We start from the raw sequence: 24,983 nt of genomic DNA on the forward strand, positions 1-24,983 counted from the left end.
TATAGTTACAAAGTAGTTTGAAAGTACTAACCTGGTTCCAGATCTGTTTGTGCTGTAGGATTCGACAGCACAAACAGGTCTGGAAGCAGGCTACGCTAAGTTCAGATCTTAATTTCCTATTTTTCCTCCTTTCCCACAGGCTCTTCAAGTTGTGTCTACCACCCCAAGACGGAGATCTATAAAAGAAAGGGGTGCTGTGTTTTTATTCCTAGTAGAGCAATTTATTTTGTATTAGCAATATACTGAAGCCTCGGTGACTAGAGATCATGGATGAATGGGTAAGGTAGAATGGGGGAGGAGGGAGAACAGGGAGCTCTCTGCTCTGCTCTCCCATCCAAGAGTCATAGACATAAGACCAAACCCTTGTGTGGTACCCCCCCAACCATGTCCCCGAATGGAACATTCCAGCACAGAAACATCAAGAGTCTGGATCCCACAGGGTCCGTGGTGTCCTGTATAGCCCCCCCCCCCCCCCCAAACGAACCCCTCTGTGACATGAGACTGCTGTTACTGACCTGGAAACCCATTGTTGGGAACCTAGAGAGGAGTGTGGGGATGGTGACATCAGACAAGACATGATCTAACAAAAATATGTCCGCCACCTCGACAATGCTCACACCGGGCTATTATTAACTGGATTAACGCAAAAACCGCTTGTAGCAGACATTCTTCTTCTTTATTCACTTTGCCTTGGACTGCAACGCCAGTGTGTGGTATCTCCGTCAGACAGTGTGTCTGGTATTGCAGCTAGGAACAGGAGGCACTGCATCAAGGAGGAGAGAAGGGTGAAATGATAGGGATGGATGGAAAGATGGATGGTATGGGCTGCCCTTTGCCTTAGCCCCCCTTGCATGCGGCGAATGTGCAATTACTGTAGGCTAGTGTGAGTACTGTATTACTGCACTATGATGCATAGTGATTTATTGTATTACTCAATAATATCAGGTATTCAAGAATTGAAAGCATTCCAGCCTACGCATCATGCAGTATTTAATGGAGCAATGGCATGCCATGTTTTTTTTTAAAGAACTCCTTATCTATTTTTTTTTATTTTGTCTTTGTCATTTCCTCGGGAGTTTGATCTGTTGACAAGTGTTAAAATGCAGGGAGTTTTGTTAAAAATGAATAGGAAGGGGAGTTTTAATCTGAGTCGGGGAAACAAGCTAACTTTATCTAATCTCAGAGTTTTTTGTGTTTTCCAATCTGCATCCCGAGTCAACAGGTTGGAATTTTTTAAGCCTTTTAAAGTATTAATATATATTCAGTAATATTAATAGTGGGAGATTGTCTCCTGTTGACCCAGCCAACTCACAAGACCTCTTTGCGATTTGATTTTAATGTTTCGATATTTAAATGAGCACAAGGATTCATCTAATTACTCTGAAGTGTTAGCACAAAGTACTGTAAACCGTCCCGAGGATGATGACAACAAAGGGATCAGTGAAGTTAACTCTTGATAAACAGTAGCATCATTTTATTGAAGATGTTATATTTCTTGTACATACTTACTGTAACCAATGTCTGTGTCAGAGAAAATAGAGTATGGTCTATATCTATGCCATTGGCAGCAGAGTTAATGCTATAATTTAAATGTGATTATTTTTATGGACATAATATAGTATGTAAAACGTTTGAACTATTTGGGGTATTCATATTGTACATTTGGACAGGGACGGATTTTGGTGTCGCGTATATATCCACACTGACGACGTTGTTGAACGTTAAAATGGCTCCACTTTCGTTTTAGCATGGTTTGTATCTGTGTCGAGATGCTGCACTCTGACTAGTTGCTCAGCCCTTGTTATTTATTTTGAAGCTCTTGTCAGGTCCCAATTGAGGAGGGTCATGTTCATTAGGCACAAAATGTGGCACCCAATGTTGAAAAAATAAATAAAGTAAAACAGGAAGGGACTACCTGGACTTGTCCAATTCGAAAACGCTTACTTTTGTTTTCTGTTGCAAAACATTTATTTTTTTATGTTTTCCGAACACACCCAGGTTTAAATTCTCTTTACAGCCTCTGGTTTTGGCATAGCTGTCATTAAGTGATAAATTGTTCCACTCTTACCAGTTCACCTATTGATAGAAATGTAACATTTACTTGTTTTAATTTCTCATCGCTGTACATACTTTATTTGCAATTTTATGTTGCCTGAAAATAATTGTACAAATATGTTTTTGAATATTTCTATCTAAAAGTACCATTGTAAATTGACCTTTAACAAGCTAGTAAAATAAAATGCTATTCACAAAACATTGTTGAATTCTAAGAAGTATTGAGGTACCCACACAGTTTCTTAATTCCAGGTAAATACATTGATATCTTGATACATTGATATGACTGTAAAAATAAGTGTTACCCCAAATTGTGATCCACCTTTCTGTTAAGCTGACTTTTTTTCTTAGGGGACCCTCCCAAGAACACCTTCAGGCTCCATAATCATGGAGTCCATCACTTATTGAATTTAAACCAGTTGTGTGAGTGAAGGTCTATTATTGGCTTACAGGCCAGGCGTAGGTGGTGGTTTTGTAGTGGGTGCACCATGGTGGTTGTGGTTGAGTGTGTTCTAATTCCTAGTATGTGGTCTCACTCTGGTGATTATGATGATGATATGGAAATATAGACACGTACACACAGAGAGAGACACCATCACATCTTTACTCTTGCATATGTGTAAGATTCTGTTTTGGATCAATCATGTCAGCCCTCTTGAATGATGTGAAATGGAAACACGGATGCCATGTTGGGTTGCTTTGTACATTGATTTTACACAGCCATTTTCTATCTGAGGGAAGTCTTAATTTCTCTCTGTCCAACTGCCCCTATCACCACTTCTACCATTAGGCCTGTCTCTAGAGGGCTTCCAGTCTTCCATACAGGGGCCCTCCAAGACTTAACTTAATAAGAGATTCAGGGAGGGAGCCTTATTGCTGTAGCATGTATCCTTTACGCTCAATCCCAACTGTGAACATGATAGGGAAGCAACATACAGTATGATTATGTTTGTTTCCATTATCTTGACTAAGGAAGACTTTGCATTACCTGTGTGCAAGATATAATGAAAGCCTGAGGCTATGCTCTCCCCTGTCATAACCTGAAGGGAGTGTTGACTGAGGAGCAATACTTGAGTGATGGCAAAGAGGGATATTGGAATGAATCATTTTAGAATTTCTTAACAATCCATCGAGGCCTGTGTACTTGCGTACAGGAATCTTGTTTACAACTTCGACTTTAAATTAGCAAGTTCTAAGGTCGTCCTAAACCATCCATTTGCCAGTTTTTCCACTCAAAATGGCTTTATTACAGACAGAAATACTCCTCAGTTACATCAGCTCTCCGGGTTGCTGGTTTCAGACGATCCCGCAGGTGAAGAATGCCAGATGTGGAGGTCCTGGGCTGGCGTGGAGGCACGAGGTCTGCGATTGTGAGGCAGGTTAGACGTAATGCCAATTTCTCTAAACCAACGTTGGAGGCAGCTTATGGTAGAGAAATAAACATTAAATTCTCTAGCAACAGCTCTGGTGGACATTCCTGCACTCAGCATTCCTGCACTACGCCCTCAAAACTTGAGACATCTGTGGCATTGTGTTGTGTGACTAAACTACACATTTTAGAGTGGACTTTTATTGTGTGGCATGTCAATAAGCTGATCAATCAAATGTATTTATAAAGACCTTTTTACGTCGGCCGAAGTCACAAAGTGCTATACAGAAACCCAGCCTAAAACACCAAACAGCAAGCAATGCAGATGTAGAAGGTGGCTAGAAAAAACTCCCTAGAAAGTCAGGAACCTAAGAAGAAATCTCGAGAAGAACCAGGCTCTGAGGGGTGGCCAGTCCTGATTTAAACAGCATGATCATTACACAGGTACACCTCGCGCTGGGGAAAATAAAAGATCACTCTAAAATATGCAGTTAAAATGTGCACACAACACAATGCCACAGATGCCTCAAGGTGCACCTGTGTAATGATTATGCTGTTTAATCAGCTTTTTGATATGCCACATCTGTCAAGTGGATGGATTATCTTGGCAAATGAGAAATGCTCACTAACAGGGATGTAAACAAATCTCTGCACAAAATTTGAGAGCAATAAGCTTTTTGTGTGTATGGAAAATTGAGGATGTTTTATTTCAGCTGATGAAACATGGGGCCAACACTTTACATGTTGCGTTTATATTTTTGTTCAGTATATATATATATTTAAATAATTTAGCTTAGGCCTACGTGTATAGATTGTTAAATATTTAAAGCGCATTTCCCCCTACCCAGGCTTGTCAGACGGCCGGAAGGAGCTGAGAGAGAAGCCTATACGGTATAGGCTACACATTGCAGATTCGCAATCGCATGGACATTGCAATTGCTATTCCAGAGGGACAACGACTGCATTTACGAGCACACACAACACTCACCAGTGATGCTACCCCGCAACGAGATTGAAAACTCCCGGTTTGAGTCACCTCGACTTTAGAATGGTGCAGAAAAATGTTAACGGCGGGGTTTACCCAACTCAAGCCGGAGAGAAGAAGCACAAAGTCGGCTTTGTCGGATTGGACCCCGGGGCTCCCGAATCTAGCAGGGACGGGGCGCAGCTGATTGCGGGCTCGGAAAGCACAAAGCGGACCAGTATCCTATGCAGACGGAGGTCCAGTGCCATAAGAGGTGGGAGAACGCCGAAGAAAAACCCCAGCTATAGGAAACTACAGAATTTTCTATATAATGCACTTGAAAGACCGCGGGGATGGGCGTTTATTTACCACGCTTATGTGTAAGTATACCAAGCCACTCGGATAAGGAACTCAGCATAGAGGCTAGACAAGCATGTTTAATATTATGTGGCCCCGAATGTAGTGTCATAGGTTGGGGTAAGACATATCATGCGTAGCTATTTGGGGTGTGAAGTTGGAATTGTAGCCATTGTTCTTCAGTGATGCGTTTTCTGCAGATAAAAAAGGGTTGAGCAGGAGTAGACTAGTGTGAATCACCACTACCACAGCCCTTATCTGCATAGGGAAACAATATTTAGGCTAACCCACCCCCTGCATAACGTCCATGCAATCATTCACATGCATAGCAGGCCTATTTGCCAACTTTGTGCCAAACCTTTAGTAACCCCCCCCCCCCCCCCATTGGCGCTCCTTTTCTCTTTCAGCACCTTTGCCTGGTGGACAGCTCCCGTGCGGCGTCGATACTTTAACTAATTGACGTTGCAGTCATGCATGGCCTGTATAGTCCGACGGGCCAACACATACACAGACGCTTTTCGATACTAAGCGGCCCTGTATCAGGAAATATGCATGACAACCGTATCAACCAAAAAAGTATATTGCCAAATGTATTAGACTAACGCGCAAGCAAGCAAGTCATTGTCTCTGAGTCATTCAAATTGATCAGTGTAGTTATGAGGGCGTCCAGCACCCTGGGACTTCACTGCTGAGGCTCTAGTTAAAATCTGATACATTGTACAGGCCTAATGAGCGATTGTGATGGCATGAAGTTGCCCTGCACCGTAAATTAATTTGTTTGTAGACCTATTTTATGAAGAGCCAGCTTAGTTGTGTAGTAGGCCTACGTGCTGAAATTGGAACAAAGCTAGGAAATCTGTGTACAAATCTCAGAAATTGAATACCCCAAAATTTGCCTCGAGTTATAATACACTTAGGCCTAACTGAGTCTTGCCTGTTGGGGTTGTCGTCAACCATTAATAATGGGATACTGTAACAGCTACTTGAAGCTCAGCCCTCATTTGACCCTGGGTAGCTTTTGGGGGTCATCATTGAAACTAGCTGCTAGTAGGTAGTAGACTCGTAGAGGATCATCTAACCTAGACAATGCCTTACTTCCATGTAGTAAGCTGTCATCTTATATGATAAGGATGTAGCCTATAGGCATGTGATATGTTACCAATGCCTCCAATCAAATTCTCTTTTAGACAGGATCTATGTTGTTAGCACATCATGCTTGTATCAAAGGCAACCCACACACGCCACAATGGCAGGTTAAATAGGCTGTTGAATTCTAATCACATGACTGCTGTGGAAGCCCATAGTGAAAATGCAGTGGACCTCCTAGCAAGATGGTATCAAGGCACCTGTGAATGTATACACGGTATCCACCCTCTCAAAATGGGAGCTAGTAAAACAACTACAGCTCTGCTTCTATCCCATTTGTGTGCTCGCCGTGATGCATCATTTATACCATCCACCTCATTTAATCTATTTAGTCTTGTTTTATGTTCAGGCCAGCTGATTTATAAAACTGGCTTGTGCTGACTTCAGTCGAATCTTGCCCTCCTGCAAGGTTTTTAGATCACATCTCAAAATGCAGATATGGCACTTTGTCTTGTTTTCCATCTTCTTCTTCCAGGAGCTGAAGCAAAACTTTGCTCATATTTGTGTCGGCTAGCCAGCTGCATTCTGGTCTTGATGTACAATCCAGAAATGTTAGGCTCGGTCTATGGTCTTATTTGGATGGTATGTGTGAAGGATCAATACCTGGAAGTGGTATTCTCTCTCTCACTCCCTCTTTCTCTCTTGTGCGCTCTCTCTGAGGACATCTTACCTCCTATCCTGTCAGTGTTCCAACGCCAGTCAAAGCGAAAACAAGAGAGGGCTTGTTCATTTAAACAACAACAAATTCCACACTGTGCCCCATTTCTCAACCAGGAGAGTGTCAGTCAAGGGATAGTCCAAGGGCACTGCATGTCTAGAACTGTATATGTACAGTTGAATTTGGAAGTTTACATGCACCTTAGCCAAATACATTTAAACTCAGTTTTTCACAATTCCTGACATTTAATCCTAGTACAAATTCCCTGTCTTCAGTCAGTTAGGATCACCACTTTATTTTAAGAATGTGAAATGTCAGAATAATAGTAGAGAGAATTATTTATTTCAGCTTTTATTTCTTTCATCACATTCCCAGTGGGTCAGAAGTTTACATACACTCAATTAGTATTTGGTAGCATTGCCTTAAAATTGTTTAACTTGGGTCAAACGTTTCAGGTAGCCTTCCACAAGCTTACCGCAATAAGTTGGGTGAATTTTGGCCCATTCCTCCTGACAGAGCTGGTGTTACTGAGTCAGGTTTGTAGGCCTCCTTGCTCGCACACGCTTTTTCAGTTCTGCCCACAAATGCTCTATGGGATTGAGGTCAGGGCTTTGTGATGGCCACTCCAATACCTTGACTTTGTTGTCCTTAAGCCATTTTGCCACAACTTTGGAAGTATGCTTGGGGTCATTGTCCATTTGGAAGACCCATTTGCGACCAAGTTTTAACTTCCTGACTGATGTCTTGAGATGTTGCTTCAATATATCCACATCATTTTACTGCCTCATGATGACATCTATTTTGTGAAGTGCACCAGTCCCTCCTGCAGCAAAGCACCCCCACAACATGATGCTGCCACCCCCGTGCTTCATGGTTGGTATGGTGTTCTTTGCAAGCCTCCCCCTTCTTCCTCCAAACCTAACGATGGTCATTATGGCCAAACAGTAATATTTTTGTTTCATCAGATCAGAGGACATTTCTCCAAAAAGTACTATCTTTGTCCCCATGTGCAGTTGCAAACCGTAGTCTGGCTTTTTTATGGCGGTTTTGGAGCAGTGGCTTCTTCCTTGCTGAGCGGCCTTTCAGTTTATGTCTATATAGTACTCGTTTTACTGTGGATATAGATACTTTTGTACCTGTTTCCTCCAGCATCTTCACAAGGTCCTGTGATGTTGTTCTGGGATTGATTTGCACTTTTCGCACCAAAGTACGTTCATCTCTAGGAGACACAACGCGTCTCCTTCCTGAGCGGTATGACGGTTGCTTGGTCCCATGGTGTTTATATTTGCGTATTATTGTTTGTACAGATGAACATGGTACCTTCAGGTGTTTGGAAATTGCTCACAAGGATGAACCAGACTCGTGGAGGTCTACAATCTTTTTTCTGAGGTCTGATTTCTTTTGATTTTCCCATAATGTCAGAGGCAATTGAGTTTGAAGGTAGGCCTTGAAATACATCCACATGTACACCTCCAGTTGACTCAAATGATGTCAATTAGCATATCAGAAGCTTCTGAAGCCATGACATAATTTTCTGGAATTTTCCAAGCTGTTTAAATGCACAGTCATCTTAGTGTATGTAAACTTCTGACCCACTGGAATTGTGATACAGTGAATTATAAGTGAAATAGTCTGTCTGTTAATAATTGTTGGAAAAATGACTTGTGTCATGCAGAAAGTAGATGTCCTAACCGACTTGCCAAAACTATAGTTTGTTAACAAGACATTTGTGGAGTGGTTGAAAAACGAGTTTTAATGACTCCAACCTAAGTGTATGTAAACTTCCGACTTCAACAGTACCTTCCAAAATCTCTTGTGTATTTCTATGGGCAGGTAACTTTTTCTAACACAGAACATGAGCATTAGCAGTAGCTTTTGAGCATCTCATTTGAGTCTGTTCAATCTAGCCTAGAAGCACCTACAGTTACAATGTCGGCACAATGATATTATGTTTATACAATACTCTTGAACACATACACCTTATCAGTTGGCATCTGTGTAGTAAAATGAAATATACACCTTATTTAAAGCAGTATTCCTTTAAGAGCAGAGGTTAGTCATCAATATGGCGAAGGGAGGGGCTTACGACGTCATTTTGCTGAAGTGAAATTTAAGAGTATTTCCACGAAACTGTACCAAATCCCCAGGCACTGTTATCCTTTTTTTCTGATCCGAAGAGGAGAACAGTCAACAACATACTGTAACACTGAGGTGAGTAGAAAAATTAAGAGCTTTGCCTGGACAAGGTTAGACACTAAAGAAATGACAGCCCTAATTATTATCCTGTCTGCGTTTGACTCTCATGATATGTCAAAGAATGTTTAAAATAGTATAGTTTGACGTTACGACATGGGTTGATATTAGTAGCGGTCGGTGCTGTTTAAGATGAGGGAGGACGATTTAAAAAAAAAAATTTTTGAACATGGCCTTATTAATATAACCACATATTGGATGACTGTCATTCATGTTCCATTCAACCAGTTCAATATAACATTGATACTGTAGGTTTGGGCTACTACATGATACTCAAATTTTCCCTATACCCAGCATTATGAATGAATGAAAGTTTACAACGTAGGTGGACACAGGTTGAAAATAAAATTGAGGTGACAGCCAGTCAATACATTGACACATTCAATACCGCTTTGCACATTCTTGCTTGCATCTAGCTGATTTAGGGGGTAATTATTGGTCCAACAGTTGCAAATCATGTTCATCATGTTCATCTCTGTTTCGTTCAGTTTGCTTCTGTTTTAGAAACGTTTTTCACCCGAATCGGCGGAATGAATACAACCCTGATCACACGTAAACACAGTTCACTTTCATAGCACATACAGCCACATATAAACAGCTCACTGTATTCCTTCTCGCATCTACGTGCTCTCCTCCTCACCTTTTCCCTTCGCGTGTGGACTTCAATGCACAACACATCAGCTGTCTGTGACAAACGAAAATACCTTTCCAAGACAAACCTTCATATCATAACCGCTAACCGCTACACACAGCCTACATTATTCTCACCATATTACCTCAAGTAACGTCATAGTCAACATAGCTAATAGAACTAACGCATTAGTAAACCCGTTACAATCATGCAGTACAGTGTGCAGTCAGTAAGCAGTTTAGCAGTTACACTGGCGGGCCTAGGTGGCAATAAATTATTAAAACCAAAAGCGTACCTTGACTTGGAAGAGTTCCAGTGTTGGATAGTCATTGCCAGCTACCTAACATAGCATCCTTCTGTTTGAGCCAGGTGTTTGAGTAGGCTAAACTATCTAGCTGCATTAGCTTGCTAAGTAAGTGAAAGTGGGGAAAAAATAGAATATTGCAATCTCTCTATTGCTTCTCCTTCAATTTTTGAAGAAATTAATTTGTTCTAAACTGTTCAACGATTGTCTTTCTCTCTCTTTGAGTCAACTACTCACCACATTTTATGCACTGCAGTGCTAGCTAGCTGTAGCTTTCAGTACTAGATTCATTCTCTGATCCTTTGATTGGGTGGACAACATGTCAGTTCATGCTGCAAGAGCTCTGATAGGTTGGAGGACGTCCTCCGAAAGTTGTCATGATTTCTGTATAAGTCTATGGAAGGGGATGAGAACCATGAGCCTCCTAGGTTTTGTAATGAAGTCAATGTACACAGAAGAGGATGGAGCTAGCTGTTCTCTGACTACACCATGGTGCTACCCTACAGAGTGCTGTTGATGCTACTGTAGACCTTCATTGCAAAACAGTGTGATTAGTCAGTTATTTTGTGACGTGAATATATTTACTATAGTTTCCTTTAAAAAGGATAACTTCACTATTTTTATGAAATTCACTGAGGAGGATGGTCCTCCCCTTCTTCCTCTGAGGAGCCTCCACTGACTGATATTGACACATGAAAATAATAACATGTTTTTTGGCCTCTTTCAGCTATGGCTTCCTCCAACAGTCTCCTGTCTGAAGAGCAGTTCCAGTGCTCTATCTGTCTAGATGTGTTCACTGACCCAGTCTCCATCCCGTGTGGACACAACTTCTGCATGGCCTGTATCGGAGTGTACTGGAACGCTAAGGGCCTATGCAAGTGTCCAATGTGTAAAAAGGCTTTTGAACGGAGACCAGATCTCAGTGTCAATACTTTTATTTCTGAAATGGCTGCCCATGTCCGGAAGCTAGCTCCAGCTGACAGCACACTCACACAGCACCCCGCCAAGCCTGGAGAAGTGGCCTGCGATGTCTGCACTGGGAGGAAGTTCATGGCCTTGAAGTCGTGCCTGGTTTGTCTGGCTTCTTACTGTGAGACTCACCTAGAGCCTCATCAGAGAGTTGCTTCCTTCAAGAAACACAAGCTAATTGACCCTGTGGAGAACCTGGATGATAGGGTGTGTGAGAAGCACCAACGACCCCTGGAGTTGTTCTGTAGGAGCGACCAGACGTGTTTGTGTCAGTTCTGCACTGAGACAGACCACAAGTTCCACAAGGCTGTCCCCATAGAGGAAGAGAGTGGAGTGAGGAAGAGTCTGCTGTGGGAAACCAAGGGAAAAGTGCAGAGGTTGATCAAGGAGAGACTGCAGAAGGTGAAGCAGATGGAAGACTCAATAGTACTCAGGAAGAGGGGTGCAGAGAGAGAGATAGACGATAGCGTGCATGTCTTCACTACTCTGGTGCGCGCTATTGAGAAAAGCCAGGCTGAGTTCATTGAGGTGATTGAGGTGAAACAGAAAGCAGCAGAGAGGCATGCCGAAGGGCTCATCAAAGAGCTGGAGCAGGAAATTACTGAACTACAAAGGAGACTCACTGAGCTGCAGAAGCTGTCAAACACAGAGGACCACCTCCACGTCATCCATAGCTCCCCATCGCTTTGCACCCTTCCACGCACCAAGGACTGGTCTGAGATCAGGGTTCACAGCGGTTTGTGTGTCGGGACCCTTTGGAGAGCTGTGTCTCAACTGGAGGAGACGCTTAATGAAGAGATGGAGAAGTTGTCTGAGACCGAGCTGGAGAGAATGCAGCAGTCAGCTGTGGATGTGACTCTGGACAATGATACGGCAAATCCCAAACTCATTTTGTCTGAGGATGGGAAACAGGTGAAGCTAGGACACAGACAAAAGCTCTTCCTTGACAACCCAAAGAGGTTTGATCCTGTACCCTGTGTACTAGGAAATGAAGGCTTCTCCTCTGGGAGATTTTACTTTGAGGTGCAGGTGGAGGGGAAGACTAGGTGGGCTTTGGGAGTGGCCAGAGAGTCCATCAACAGGAAGGGGAATGTACGGCTCAGTCCTGTGAATGGATACTGGACTGTGGGGCTGATGAATGGGGATGAGTACATGGCTCACGCTGGGCCCAGTATCCCTCTCTCTCTGTCAGAGGAGCCTCAGAAGGTGGGGGTGTTTGTGGATTATGAGGAGGGGGAGGTCTCCTTTTATGATGTGGAGGCCGGGTCTCATATCTATTCTTTCACCGTCTGCACCTTCACTGAGAGACTCTACCCATACCTCTTTACAGGCATAAATAATGATGATAAAAACTCTGCCCCATTGATCATTTGTCCGATCATGTCAGTCAATCAGTATGAGATTTCACCTCTCGATGATACACCTTAGATTTCAGCAATTGATTCAGTCAAGTGATTGTTGATACTTCTATACAGCTTTTCAAAAATGGTCACAGTATTGGAATGACACAGTGAAAAAGTTAGGTGTCTAATCAGGCGTGCAACTGACAATGTTTTTTTTACTTTTCATTTAGATTGAATGGACAAAGTCCCCTCATACAAAAACATATATTTTACCTCCACAATCATGTAGGAATTCACTATTATTTTGCCTATTTTTCTCTGTGGCATATATAAGTAACTGCCAAAATAAAGGAAACGCCAACATAGTCTCTTAATAGGGCATTGGGCACCACGAGCCAGAACAGCTTCTATGCACTTTGGCGTAGATTCTACAAGTGCCTGGAACTCAACTGGAGGGATGCGACACCGTTCCATCATTTTGGGTTTTGTTGATGGTGGTGGGAAATGCTGTCTCAGGCGTCGCTCCAGAATCTCCCGTAAGTGTTAAACTGTGTTGAGATCTGGTGACTGAGACGGCCATGTCATATGATTTACATTGATTTCATTCTCATCAAACCATTCAGTGACCACTCGTGCCCATAGGCATGGCAGCCAAAATAATGGCCTGCCCAGCATTTTTATGCATTTCCATAAGCATGATGGGGATGTTAATTTGCTTAAAGTGAGACTCAGAAATGACGTTGCCACGAGCATCACCGCAGATATTCAGATGAGAGAGATGCAAGACTTTGCTCTCACACAGTCACACACAGTATCTGTGCATGGGTTCACTTCACACTGTTCACAAGGTAATAGCCACGGGACTAATTTTCCTTTATATGCGTAACAATCATATTTGTATAATCAATGGGCTACTGGAGAGGAGGTACTGTTCTGTATATTTGGAGGGTACGTTTTGGGGTGAGGTGAAAGGTTTTGTTGGGCTTTTTATTAAAATAGAAAAAATAAATGCTACAGTGCTTTATGACAGTTTACACAGGTGCATGAGTTGGACTCTTTTAAATCTTCCAAAATGTACAAAGTCTTTGGTTGGAGATGCTCTGCAGCCTGCAGAGTATTGATGTTTGAAATGATGTTAACTGTAATTACACAGTCCTTTTAATGTTGGAATTTAGTGAAAAGGTTTGAACAACAAATCAATGTCCTGTTATCAAATAAACATTCAGCACGTATTCTTATTTAGTGTTTATTCCAGGGGAGAAGGACTGCCCCCTCTCATTGAAGCCACAAAGTTCAAGGCCGACCACAGTACAGCAGGCAGTTTGCAGAAAACAGTATCCCCCATTGTAGTGAATGGGAAGAAGGTAATATTCATGGTCAATCTTTGTGTACAAAAATAAAAAGATAAATACATTTGAAAACAGTTTTGGTACCAATAATTGCTTCTATTACACCAGATGTATGTCCTTGAACCAATTATTTTAAGTTATTATTTTTAATTAGCACGATAAGTTTTTAGTTGCTAATGGCAGAATGCAGTACCCCGTTCGGCCTCCAACTTGAGATACTCAGTGAGAGGGGGCAGCACTGAGCTTGCCTGCAACGTCACTTCCTGGAGTAGCTCATGGACAATTTTAGCGTTTTAGCAAGCCTAACCCTTTTCCTAACCTTAACCTAATTCTACTAACCTACCGCGTTAATTTTCCTAGCCTGCTGCATAAGTTATCCTAACTTGCTATGAAAAGTCACTTCTGCTAGTCAACTGGCAGACCTGCCTGGAGAGCAGTGTGAGTATCCACTAATAGTGCTTCAAATCCGCTATTGAGTCTTCACATAGGAATGAACGGTGTCACGTAATCAATGGCTTTGTCCATTCAGATATAAAGTCATTGGTTTATTCTCTTGTCCAACCCAATTAGTATTAAATTAATTCTGAATCATATTTAGTGTCCTTTTCATCATAAAATGGTCCCCCAACAAGAAATCAACGGACTGTTTAGAGGAAATGACTTAATTTTCATTAAGGAACACTGACGACAAGATTTAGTATGTTAGCAATACTATAGTAGCTGCACTGTGTGCCAGATGGGCTCCTTCAGAACCTTCATCATATGTCTCCAGAAGAATCAATAGTAGCAGAAGTGCAGCACTTACATTAAATGTATTTAAAAAAAAAATGCATAACAAACAATTGTTTTAGTAAAAAAAAGTGTATTGCTACTGTGTTTCCCCTGTCATTGTATACCTGAGTTTGGCTTCTATTGGTTGCAATTGGCAGTTTTAGTCTCAGAGGGCCTGGATGTTGCTTTGGGGCCCTTTCTTCCCCATCTGGTAAGTAATCTGTGGGAATCTGCTTCAACTGCACTCTTAAAGTCCTCATAGACATGTCTGGGTCTGGACAGCTTGCTGAGCGGGGCAGATCAATGTTTCTTTATCTGCAACTGAGTGAAAGTGCAGCTCTTTCAGGTTCCAAGAAATCCATTTCCATCTTGTTTATCAATTCTTGTCTCGCGTGAAAACATCTAGACATCCGGCAACAAGCAGAGAGATGCCAAGGTGCCTTTATGAATAGGCACAATCAGGAATGAATTCATGTGATTTTCTCTCTAATGTATCTTTAGTAGTAATGCCAGTCTTGCAATAGCGGAGATGTTATGGAAATTGAGCTCTATTGACTTGTGTGTGTCTCTATTGCAAGGTGACCAGATCCATGGGTCTCTTCTCGTTCACAGTACAGCACAAACAGTAGTAATGTATCTACTGCACATATGCTGTGAGTGTAATCGCACACTGTCTATTCCACTATTAGGCATTATTAATTAGGTATAGTCACTTTTGTAGTGACAATCTAGGGAAGTTGATTGCAATCTTTCTGACGGCTATTTGTTTGAATTAAAAATGTTACTGTGTCTAATTGGTTGGTTGCTTTGGATAGTGTTCTATTCACCCCTCTTATTAGGCATTGACCAGTTACAGGTGTGCTTGTCAGGGAGTGCTAATGAGCTTGGCAGCATCAGGTGTGTGTGCTATAATGAGCTACTGTTGAAATTTAAAAGGAGATGTGAAAAGTTTCATAAAATAATCTTCACTCAAGCTCCACTGTCTATACATTGAGGCTTTTCTAAGGTATGATGCTAGTCATGTATTTACTATGGTGCTTTTCTCAGACCCAAACACGCTTATGTAGTGTTTGTGTGTGGCCTAGACTCCTGACTACCCCTTTATGCAGTGTCCGGGGTTGTAAGACCAAACGTCTTATACTGCAAGTCGGGAGTGTCGTTTACTGTCTCTTGCAGCATAGCTGTGTGATTTATCTAGCTAGCCAGACTGCTTCAGCTACTGAAAGCTGCTGTTAAATTCCCCCCCCTGAATCTGCTTTCACTATGACATCTCCATTAGCCCAGAATTGGATTAGCTCCAAAAGAAGCTTCCCAAAGACCAGTCTCTGTCCATCTTTTGCCAAGCACACACCCAATTCCTGCCTCTTCCTATCCCTCCCCAAATCACATTCACCATTTTGTTTCTAACAGCCCCGGTGAAAGCTACTATACTGGGTTATGTGGGGATAGCCTAGAAAAAGTGGTTTCTGTAGAACTGCAGGAAGGTGGACTACAGTCTGCAGACTTGGAGCATTTCTCACTCTCGGGGGTGGTACTGACCGAGTGACAGAAGCAATAAATACTGTCTCACAACAGAGCTTTGGCACAGCACAGCAAGCTGATGGCATCGTTAGAAGATCTGGCCGCACACCAATACTGTGTTAAGTTAAGACTGACCTGAAGTTTATAAATAGTGTGTGCAACTGCCAACAGAGGATGGAATTAGTATAACTGAGAAGCTCCTTTAAATCAAATAAAAATCTGATTTTATTCGTACACAGTTACAGAAGGCATACAAGGTGCAGTGAAGTGCATGTGCTAGGTCCCACAACATTGCAGTTTGATAATCAAATACAATAAGAGTTATCAAAAATAACCAGTAATAGAAGAAGTAGTATGCATAGTAGTAGTAGTAGTAAGATATGTACACAATAGGATATACAGTAGGGGAGAGTGGGGTAAGATGAGCCATCCTTGTCTCTAGGAAACCATACACAAAATGAATCATTTGACCAAATATTTAGGAAGAGGTCATCATTTCATGGACTCTGAAGGAGGAAACCACATGGGAAAAGTGGTAAGCAAGTTAGGTGAAAAAAAACAACAGATTTTCACTAAGTCAATTTAATGTCATGTGTTAAAGGTTTCATGATGCTTGTATCTACATTTAAAAAAATAATTTTAAGAGTGTTCTATACATCAGTTGGGATCTCTATAAGCTTCAATATGAGGTCCTAAACCAAGTATGAAAGTGCGTCCTTGTAACTGTCTGGGATAATATAGTCAAAATGTTTGCCTTAGGGTAAGTTGAGCCAATGGCCATGTTTGCCTTAGGGTAAGTTGAGCCAATGGCCATGTTTGTCTTAGGGTAAGTTGAGCCAATAGCCATGTTTGCCTTAGGGTAAGTTGAGCCAATGGCCAGTTTTTCCTTCCCAGGCATTATGGGATATGAGGCATTATGGGATATACCTGCCCTATGTTAGGTGTTAAATTAAAGTGTTAGTTAGGTATTAAGCCCTTGTTAAAATATGATTAAAAGGTGATTGTGTTTAAAGATAGACATGGTTTTAAAGAGATAGTGGTAATATTTCATTCAGTAGAGAAATTTGCCCTCAGCTGAACTTGTGACAAAATAACACTTTAAAAAATTGACAAGCAATGTTTTTAAAACTGTAATGTTTACAAGAATTGTAATAATTTCCAGGAATACACAACATCCTGAAATATACACTACCATTCAACAGTTTGAGGTCATTTAGAAACTTCCTTGTTTTTTTAAAGAAAAGCTTATTTTTTGTCCATTTTAAAAATTACATCAAATTGATCAGAAATACAATGTAGACATTGTTAATGTTGTAAATGACTATTGTAGCTGGAAACGGCTGATTTTGAATGGAATAGCTACATAGGCGTAGAGGCCCATTATCAGCAACCATCACTCCTGTGTTCTAATGGCACGTTGTGTTATCTAATCCAAGTTTATCATTTTAAAAGGCTGATTGATCATTAGAAAAACCTTTTGCAATTATGTTAGCACAGCTGAAAACTTTTGTTCTGATTAAAGAAGCAACAGAACTGGCCTTCTTTAGACTAGTTGAGTATCTGGAGCATCATCATTTGTGGGTTCGATTACAGGCTCAAAAGGGCTAGAAACAAAGACCTTTCTTCTGAAACTCGTCAGTCTATTCTTGTTCTGAGAAATGAAGGCTATTCCATGCGAGAAATTGCCAAGAAACTGAAGATCTCGTACAACGCTGTGTACTACTCCCTTCACAGAACAGTGCAAACTGTCTTTAACCAGAATAGAAAGAGGAGTGGGAGGCCCCGGTGCACAACTGAGCAAGAGGACAAGTACATTAGAGTGTCTAGTTTGAGAAAAAGATGCCTCACAAGTCCTCAACTGGCAGCTTCATTACATAGTACCCGCAAAACACCAGTCTCAACGTCAACAGTGAAGAAGTGACTCCGGGATGCTGTACTGCTAGGCAGAGTTGCAAAGAAAAAGCCAATAAAAAGAAAATATTAAGATGGGTAAAAGAACAGACACTGGACAGAGGAACTCTGCCTAGAAGGCCAGCATCCCGGAGTCACCTCTTCACTGTTGTCGTTGAGACTGGTGTTTTGTGGGTACTATTTAATGAAGCTGCCAGTTGAGGATAAGCAGTTTCCAGTTTGTATGACAGGTTAGGCTACATGTGAAAGTAATGTGATTATTTTGTGTGCATGTGAAATACGCAAATACAGTTTCAACATACAGGGTATTTACATGTATTATTTTTATTAGTGAAAGGTCCGACTGACTGTAAACTCGTTTCATGCATGTTTAACTTATGCATTTTATTAATGAAATTGTAAACTGTTTAAAGCAGATCTTCTTATTAAATTCTATGACCAAGACACTGGGACCTGTCACGGCCCTTTGCAGTCATTAATTACTTACTATAAGTCCACCTCCCCCCCGGCTACAGCCATAGATGTACAGATGGGGGAATTGGCTTATGTTTAAAAGTACAACCCGGGTCAAGGACTGTTGACAGCTAGCCAGCTGTTCGGGTGGCATTTATGGGGGATTCTACCAGGCCCTTTTCGAATACCTCAGAAATAAACCCGTCCTTCCTTGAGTCATGGATTGGTAAGAAATAGGGTGGTTACATTGGCTTACACCCATCCAATCGCGTATTGATATGTGTTTACCTCGAGCAAGGATGCATTTCTGAAGTATTTGAACAGGAGCCTATAGTTTAATGTCCTCTTATTTCTTTCAGCTTCCTGTTGGTGTTTTCCTGTCTCATCCTCTCTGTTTTCGCTACCATCAACGAGTTCAAGAACAGCTCTGAGACTGCCTTGTACATTTTGGTATGTGTGTGGTGGTTTGCTCTGAAAAGTACTGTGCTCTGTCCATGTTTTCTACGCTCTTTTTATGCTCAAGACGGCAAAGTATGTCACAATCAAATATGTGCAATATAGATTTTTAAATACGACGTAATCCTAAAATGAACTATGTACTCTCAGGTTCATATCTCTCACATTATAGCCACCCATAGCTTTAGGTCACTTATCTTTTTTCGGAATCTTAAGTAGTTCCCGACTACTACTCTAGCCATCTGGTTGTGTTGTGCATGGAACTGCACTATGATAAGACTTTGGGTTTAGTGGCAGTATAATATGTCTGTGATTTGATGTGTCACAGGAAATAGTGAAGTTTGTGGTCATACGCACATCCCCCCAAAAAACAGGTGCTGGGCAAGGAAGTACAGAAGTACTTGAAAAGAACAAAGGCCCAGACACTGAATTTGCTCCCAATTACCACAGGAAATAGTGACCATCGTGGTGTTTGGAGTTGAGTACATCGTGAGGATATGGGCCGCGGGCTGCTGCTGTCGCTACAGAGGATGGAGGGGAAGGCTGAAATTCGCCCGCAAGCCTTTCTGTGTTATCGGTGAGAACAGAAAGACTTTCTTCTCCTTCTACCTCTCACTTTTCAGGATGTTTCTTCTGTTCTGGCTTACAACTCTCCTGTCCTGGTCTTCTCTCCTCTTTCTCGTTTCTCATCACTCTCTCCTTTTATCTCTCTACCTCTTCCTCCGACTTTGCTGTTCTCATTTCCATAAAAACAAGCGTTATTCACATAAAATATTTTTTTAACCAAAAATGACTTTTATATTTCTAAGTGTAGTCAGTTTCTCTCAAGTCTCCCATACCTTATGTAAGGAAAGGAAACGCTAACATCAACATTCAACACTGCCTTGTTTTAGAACTACACCAGTTCACTACTCACATTCTCTGAAGTCATTTTGTTCAATACCATGTTATTAAATAGCAACACCTGAATAGTGCCTCATGGGATTGTCATGTGAGGTCGGCTTCTCAGTGTTAGAGGATGTCAGTAATCATTGAACACTATCAACGCAATCTCAACAGTGTTTGGTGATGCTTGTTGCCATGGAAACCCCGCTGACATTATGTGAATCCCCTTCCTTCCCCAGACATCGTGGGCTTGAGAGTGTGTGTGTGTGAGCGCATGGAACACCATTGACATGATGTGACTATCCTTCCTCCTCTAGACATCATGGTCTTGATAGCATCTGTGTCGGTGCTGGCTGCTGGCTCCCAGGGAAATGTCTTCGCCACCTCTGCCATCCGCAGTCTCCGCTTCTTGCAGATCCTCCGCATGCTGCGGATGGACCGGCGCGGGGGCACCTGGAAACTTCTAGGATCCGTGGTCTATGCCCACAGCAAGGTGACCACTAGAACGGCTATATGTTTAGCTGGGGTTTAGTTAGCCTCAGGAGCCCAGGTTTCTCACCTTCTGCGAGATGGGATTTGGAAGGAAGGCTCTGCAAAAAAAACAATCAAAAGGCATTGGGTAGAAGTAAATTAATCTACAAATTTGAATAAACTGTGTCTTCATGAATTTGATTACATAGTCCAGTCATAATCAGAAAAGGTGGATTTGGTGGATACAGATATTATTATGCATTATTTATGAAGGCTTTATGAATGTATACATACCAGAAAGTGTTACCAAATTCTATATCTGATGCTCTGTTCCTCTTCTCCAGGAACTTATCACTGCTTGGTACATAGGCTTTCTCTGTCTCATCCTGGCTAGTTTCCTGGTGTACTCGGTCGAGAAAGATGACAACGACATGTTTGAGACCTATGCTGATGCCCTGTGGTGGGGGCTGGTAAGTTCAATAATATTTCCAAATTAGAAAGTGCTCAAGGTATTCAATGGTATCTTCTATTAGGGCAGACTTACAGTTAGATTTCCAATAATATATTTCCCTAATTTATCTGCAGTACCCAGCAAAATACATATATAAAACTGAGCTATAAAGTCACTTGATAAAGTTGAATGTATTGTAGTGGAATGGGGTCTTGACTTACCAGCTTTGGCGGACTACTGTATTATATAAGGTATGCATTACTGTAGGTGCTGTTGAAAATGCCTCTTCTTTCTCTAGATCACCCTGACTACCATAGGCTATGGGGATAAGTTCCCAAAGACCTGGAATGGACGTCTGCTGGCTGCAATGTTCAGTATGATAGGAGTGGCTTTCTTTGCGCTCCCAGCTGTAAGTTTGAGGGACATTTTAGGTGCTAATTCAAACCCTTATGATGCAGAAGGCAACTTAATTTAACTGTATTATGTTTCTGAATTTGAAGTAAATGTAAAACCTTTACTCACAGTTCCAGCCTTACGGCCAAGTGCGTGAACTCCAATGGTTATATTCCGGAACATTTTGCAATGTTCTGTGTCAATAGTTCACTTTAGAGTTGTTGTGCTCTTCAATGGTGCACTTCTGCTTAGGCAAAACATGGCCTGGTACACACTTGAATTTAAAACGTTCCGATAACCATTATTATTATGTTTTAATCTGTTAGTCCTGCATTCTAGTTTCAGATATTCAAGAGGGTAGAGATATTCTGACAATGTGTAATTTTTCTCTCTTATCCACACCCACTCACATGCACGCACACAGGGTATCCTGGGGTCTGGTTTTGCTCTGAAGGTCCAGGAGCAGCACAGACAGAAGCATTTTGAGAAGCGACGCCAACCTGCTGCTGGTCTGATACAGGTGGCCAACACGCACCACCATTTAGTCTGGACACACCCGCTGACACATTGTGTACCATTTTTTAAAAATACCTTGTTCTTTCTGACTGATTTTATTGAATTATATACCACCTGTTGGGTCATTGAACATCCTCTGCATTATGACATTGTCTGCATCACTTGCAAATAACATCATCTGTCTCACAAATAGAATGCTTGGCGATTTTATGCTACGAATCTCGCTCGGACTGATCTGCTGTCGACGTGGGATTTTTATGAGGAGAACGTTTCTCTCCCAATGTACAGGTACAGACCATATCTGTTGTCTATACTTTATATACATTTTTATCCTGGAAATGAAATTCCATTTATACCCTTGAAATAACACCAACCAGTCTGGCTTTCCGATTTGAAGTTGAACTCTAATACCTTTCATTTTGAGATACTGCTGGGCTTTGTTCTGATATTCAAAGCACAACTAGTGCAGTGCCTTCAGAAAGTATTCACACCCCTTGACTTTTTCCACATTTTGTTGTTACAGCCTGAATTTTAAATGGAGATTTTGTGTCACTGGCCGACACACAATTACCCCATAATGCCAAAGTGGAATTATATTTTTAGAAATGTTTACAGCTTTTCATTTTTAATACAATGTTGTAATGTCTTGAGTCAATAAGTATTCAACCTGTTTGTTATGGCAAGCCTAAATAAGTTCAGGAGTAAAAATGTCACTTAAAAGTCACTTAATAAGTTGCATGGACTCACTCTGTGTGCAATAATACTGTTTATAGAAATGTTTTGGTCATACGCACATCCTTAAAAACATAGGTGCTGGGCTAATAAAGAATACTAAAGAACAAGAAGGCCTGCACACTGTTAAATCTCCCAATTCACCGCTTCATTGACAATGTTTCCATCTGAAATGGATCTTCGTCAGGTCAAAGAAACAAACTGAGTACTCACTTCCCCAATATACACATTTCACCTCACATGACTATTACTCACATGACGCATGGTGTCTGTGGAAAACTAAATTCTAATCTAATTGTATTTGTCAGATGCGCCAAGTGAAATGCTTACTTACAAGTCCTTAACCAACAATGCAGCTTTAAGAAAATACCCCCCAAAATATATCTAAAAATAAATAATAAATAAGTATGAGATAAGAATAACAAATAATTAAAGAGCATCAGTAAATAACAATAGCGGGGCTATATACAGGGGGTACCGGTACAGAGTCAATGTTAGGGGGCACCAGTGTCAAGGTAATTGAGGTAATATGTACATGTAGGTAGAGTTATTAAAGTGACCATGCATAGACAATAACAGAGAGTAGCAGCAGCGTAGAAGRGGGKKGGGGGGGGGGGGGGGGCAGGCAATGCAAATAGTCCGGATTACCATTTGACTAGCTGTTCAGGAGTCTTATGGCTTGTGGGTAGAAGCTGTTAAGGAGCCTTTTGGTTGTAGACTTGGCGCTCCTGTACCGCTTGCCGTGCGGTAGCAGAGAGAACAGTCTATGACTTGGGTGACTGGAGTCCTCTGACACCACCTAGTATATAGGTCCTGGATGTCAGGAAGCTTGGCCTCAGTGATGTACTGGGCCGTACGCACTACCCTCTTGTACCTTACGGTCAGATGCCGAGCAGGTGCCATACTAGGTGGTGATGCAACCGGTCAGGATGCGCTCGATGGTGCAGCTGTAGAACTTTTTGGGGACCCGTTCCGTGTAATGTGTATGCTTGTAATCATTAAGGACTGGGGAGTTTTTCAGGATAAAAAAATAAACGGAATGGAGCTAAGTACAGGCAAAATCATAGAGGAAAACCTGGTTCAGTCTGCTTTCCACCAGACACTGGGAGATTAATTCACCTTTCAGCAGGACAATAACCTAAAACACAAGGCCAAAACTACACTGGAGTTTCTTACCAAGAAGACCGTGAATGTTCCTGAGTGGCTGAGTTACAGTTTTGACTTAAATCTGCATGAAAATCTATGGCAAGACCTAAAAATGGTTGTCTAGCAATGATCAACAACAAATTTGACAGAGCTTGAAGAATTTTGAAAATAACAATGGGCAAATGTTGCACAATGCAGGTGGGGAAAGACTCACAGCTGTAATAGCTGTCAAACGTGCTTCTACAAAGTATTGACTCAGGGGTGTAAACACTTACATAAATTTGACATTTCTGTATTTCATTTGTTTTTTCATCTAAAATTTCAGTTTGTCGTTATGGGTTATTGTGTGTAGATAAATGAGAGAGAAAAAAATATTTAATCCATTTTGAGCTCAGGCTGTAACACAACAAGATGTGGAATAAGTCAAGGACATATGAATACTTTCTGAAGGCACTGTAGCTACTTTGAAAATGAATCACTCTGTTTACCTTCTAAGTCTGTTGGAATCATTGGGAAATTAATCTGCCGACTGCAATATTTGGCTTTCTCAAAGCAGCTTTCTGCTTTTTATTTCATTTTAGAGCTACATACAGTATTCTGTGCAGCAGTGTCAAAGGAATGGTTCTATTTTGAAACAGTATAATGTTAGGCTTCAATGCTCCAGACTAGAGGGCCACTGAACTTAGAGGTAATTTGTTTTTTTAGAAAGACATGCACTAGCCTTCCAGTGGGATGTATAAAAGATCATGAAAAACGTCTCATCTTCTCTCTCCAGACTCATACCCCCCCTCAATCAACTGGACCTCCTGAGGAATCTGAAGGCCAAATCCTTCAGCAGGTCTGAATATACAGTAGGAGGATGATGATTATGTGAATGGAGAATTCTTACTTTTTGGAGAATCTCCCCTGAATTCATAGTCTCGTGGTGTCTCAGGGCTGCAGTAACTTAGTGCTAATCACCCGATTAAGTCATTGCCTTGACAACTCTGTTTCTCTTTTTTCCCCTTGCTACTTGACAGGTGCTTGCTTACCCAAATGCTAAATCCTGATGGTCTTAATGATACATAGCTACTGCTGTTGACTTTTTCAGATATTCACCCTTGTCCTTCCCTTTCTGACCTTAGTAACCTAAATAATGCTGCCCGTTGGGATTTGTCACGGAAATGCATGTGTGTGTGTCTCTGTGTGTGTCTTTTTCATTTGTCTGGAAACAAAGGAAGGACTCTCAGACAGAAGCCTCCCCCAGGTCTGTTATTCAACCAGACTTTGTTGTTTTACCACACACTTCTTCTATCCCCTTTTGGCTTTACTTCAATTCTGCTCAAAGCTGCTGAGGCACTCTTCTTGAGGGAGGGAGGGAGGGAGGGAGGGAGGGAGGGAAGTGTGTGTGTGTGTGTTGTGTTTGTGTGTGTTGTGTGTGTGTGTGTGTGTGTCCCGGGGCAGAAAGGACCAAGGTTTTGATGAGTCTTGTTTTTTTACAATGTGTGTCAGATATGGATGTACCTTTTTTATAAGATCCTCCTTCAAGAACAGTGGCCTTACATTTACCCACAGTGCTCTAGCTCAGGGGTTCCCACACTATTTTATTCAGGCCCCCCTTCCAGCATTGGGAAACATCCGCGCCCTCCCATCTATTTCTATGGGCACAGGCACTGTTCGTGACACAAACTGTTCACACACCTCTTGTTGGCGGAGAGAAAAATGTGCAGGTTCAAAGCTTATTTCCTGTAATTCTACATGTTTTGCCATGGGGTGCAGAGAAAATGTTGCAGTTTTAAAGCTAATTTTCTTGCAATGTCTAATGTGTATTCATGTGATATTTGAGTGACTCAAACCTTAAAACAAAATCTATGGGCTAAAAAACCTATTACAACCTTCA

The 24,983-nt window shown here is 41.5% G+C and overlaps 3 protein-coding genes across 8 annotated transcripts in view; all 3 read left to right on the forward strand.

Moving 5' to 3' along the window:
• The window catches only part of LOC111966365 (phosphatidylinositol 3,4,5-trisphosphate-dependent Rac exchanger 1 protein), a 113,960-nt gene extending 111,712 nt beyond the window's left edge, over positions 1–2,248 (forward strand). The window contains exon 40 of the mRNA XM_070444624.1: positions 140–2,248. Within this exon, the coding sequence (XP_070300725.1) occupies positions 140–182 (43 nt within the window). The 3' untranslated portion in view covers positions 183–2,248. The remainder of the gene's footprint in view (positions 1–139) is intronic.
• Positions 2,249–4,369: 2,121 nt separating this feature from the next.
• LOC111966366 (potassium voltage-gated channel subfamily KQT member 2) overlaps positions 4,370–24,983 on the forward strand; it is a 39,127-nt gene continuing 18,513 nt past the window's right edge. For 2 of the 5 annotated variants that reach the window (XM_023990944.2, XM_023990945.2), the window contains exons 1-10: positions 4,370–4,768; positions 18,414–18,504; positions 18,961–19,087; positions 19,713–19,888; positions 20,211–20,336; positions 20,616–20,726; positions 21,135–21,230; positions 21,420–21,514; positions 23,880–23,942; positions 24,321–24,350. In XM_023990944.2, the coding sequence (XP_023846712.1) occupies positions 4,473–4,768; positions 18,414–18,504; positions 18,961–19,087; positions 19,713–19,888; positions 20,211–20,336; positions 20,616–20,726; positions 21,135–21,230; positions 21,420–21,514; positions 23,880–23,942; positions 24,321–24,350 (1,211 nt within the window). In that variant the 5' untranslated portion in view covers positions 4,370–4,472. Of the gene's footprint in view, positions 4,769–18,413; positions 18,505–18,960; positions 19,088–19,712; positions 19,889–20,210; positions 20,337–20,615; positions 20,727–21,134; positions 21,231–21,419; positions 21,515–23,879; positions 23,943–24,123; positions 24,271–24,320; positions 24,351–24,983 lie in introns of those variants that run through there. The other 3 variants (XR_002877645.2, XM_023990946.2, XM_023990947.2) reach the window with 2 other exon arrangements.
• On the forward strand, positions 4,685–12,649 carry LOC111966367 (E3 ubiquitin-protein ligase TRIM39). Of its 2 annotated transcripts, none has more exons than XM_023990948.2 (2): positions 4,685–4,768; positions 10,465–12,649. In XM_023990948.2, the coding sequence occupies exons 1-2, from the start codon at positions 4,720–4,722 to the stop codon at positions 12,132–12,134; spliced, it is 1,719 nt and encodes a 572-aa protein (XP_023846716.1). In that variant the 5' UTR covers positions 4,685–4,719; the 3' UTR covers positions 12,135–12,649. The 2 variants fall into 2 exon arrangements, with proteins under 2 accessions (XP_023846716.1, XP_023846717.1); XM_023990949.2 differs by lacking the exon at positions 4,685–4,768 and adding an exon at positions 8,673–8,760.

The sequence above is a fragment of the Salvelinus sp. IW2-2015 genome, linkage group LG7 (genome assembly GCF_002910315.2).
Source record: "Salvelinus sp. IW2-2015 linkage group LG7, ASM291031v2, whole genome shotgun sequence".
Classification (NCBI taxonomy): domain Eukaryota; kingdom Metazoa; phylum Chordata; class Actinopteri; order Salmoniformes; family Salmonidae; genus Salvelinus; species Salvelinus sp. IW2-2015.

Excerpts from the sequence above, each read along its gene's own strand:
- LOC111966367 (XM_023990948.2), top strand. The coding sequence starts at position 4,720 with ATGCACTTGAAAGACCGCGGGGATGGGCGTTTATTTACCACGCTTATG. Across the intron at positions 4,769-10,464 it reads TTTATTTACCACGCTTATGT|CTATGGCTTCCTCCAACAGT; the intron begins GTAAGTATACCA and ends GGCCTCTTTCAG.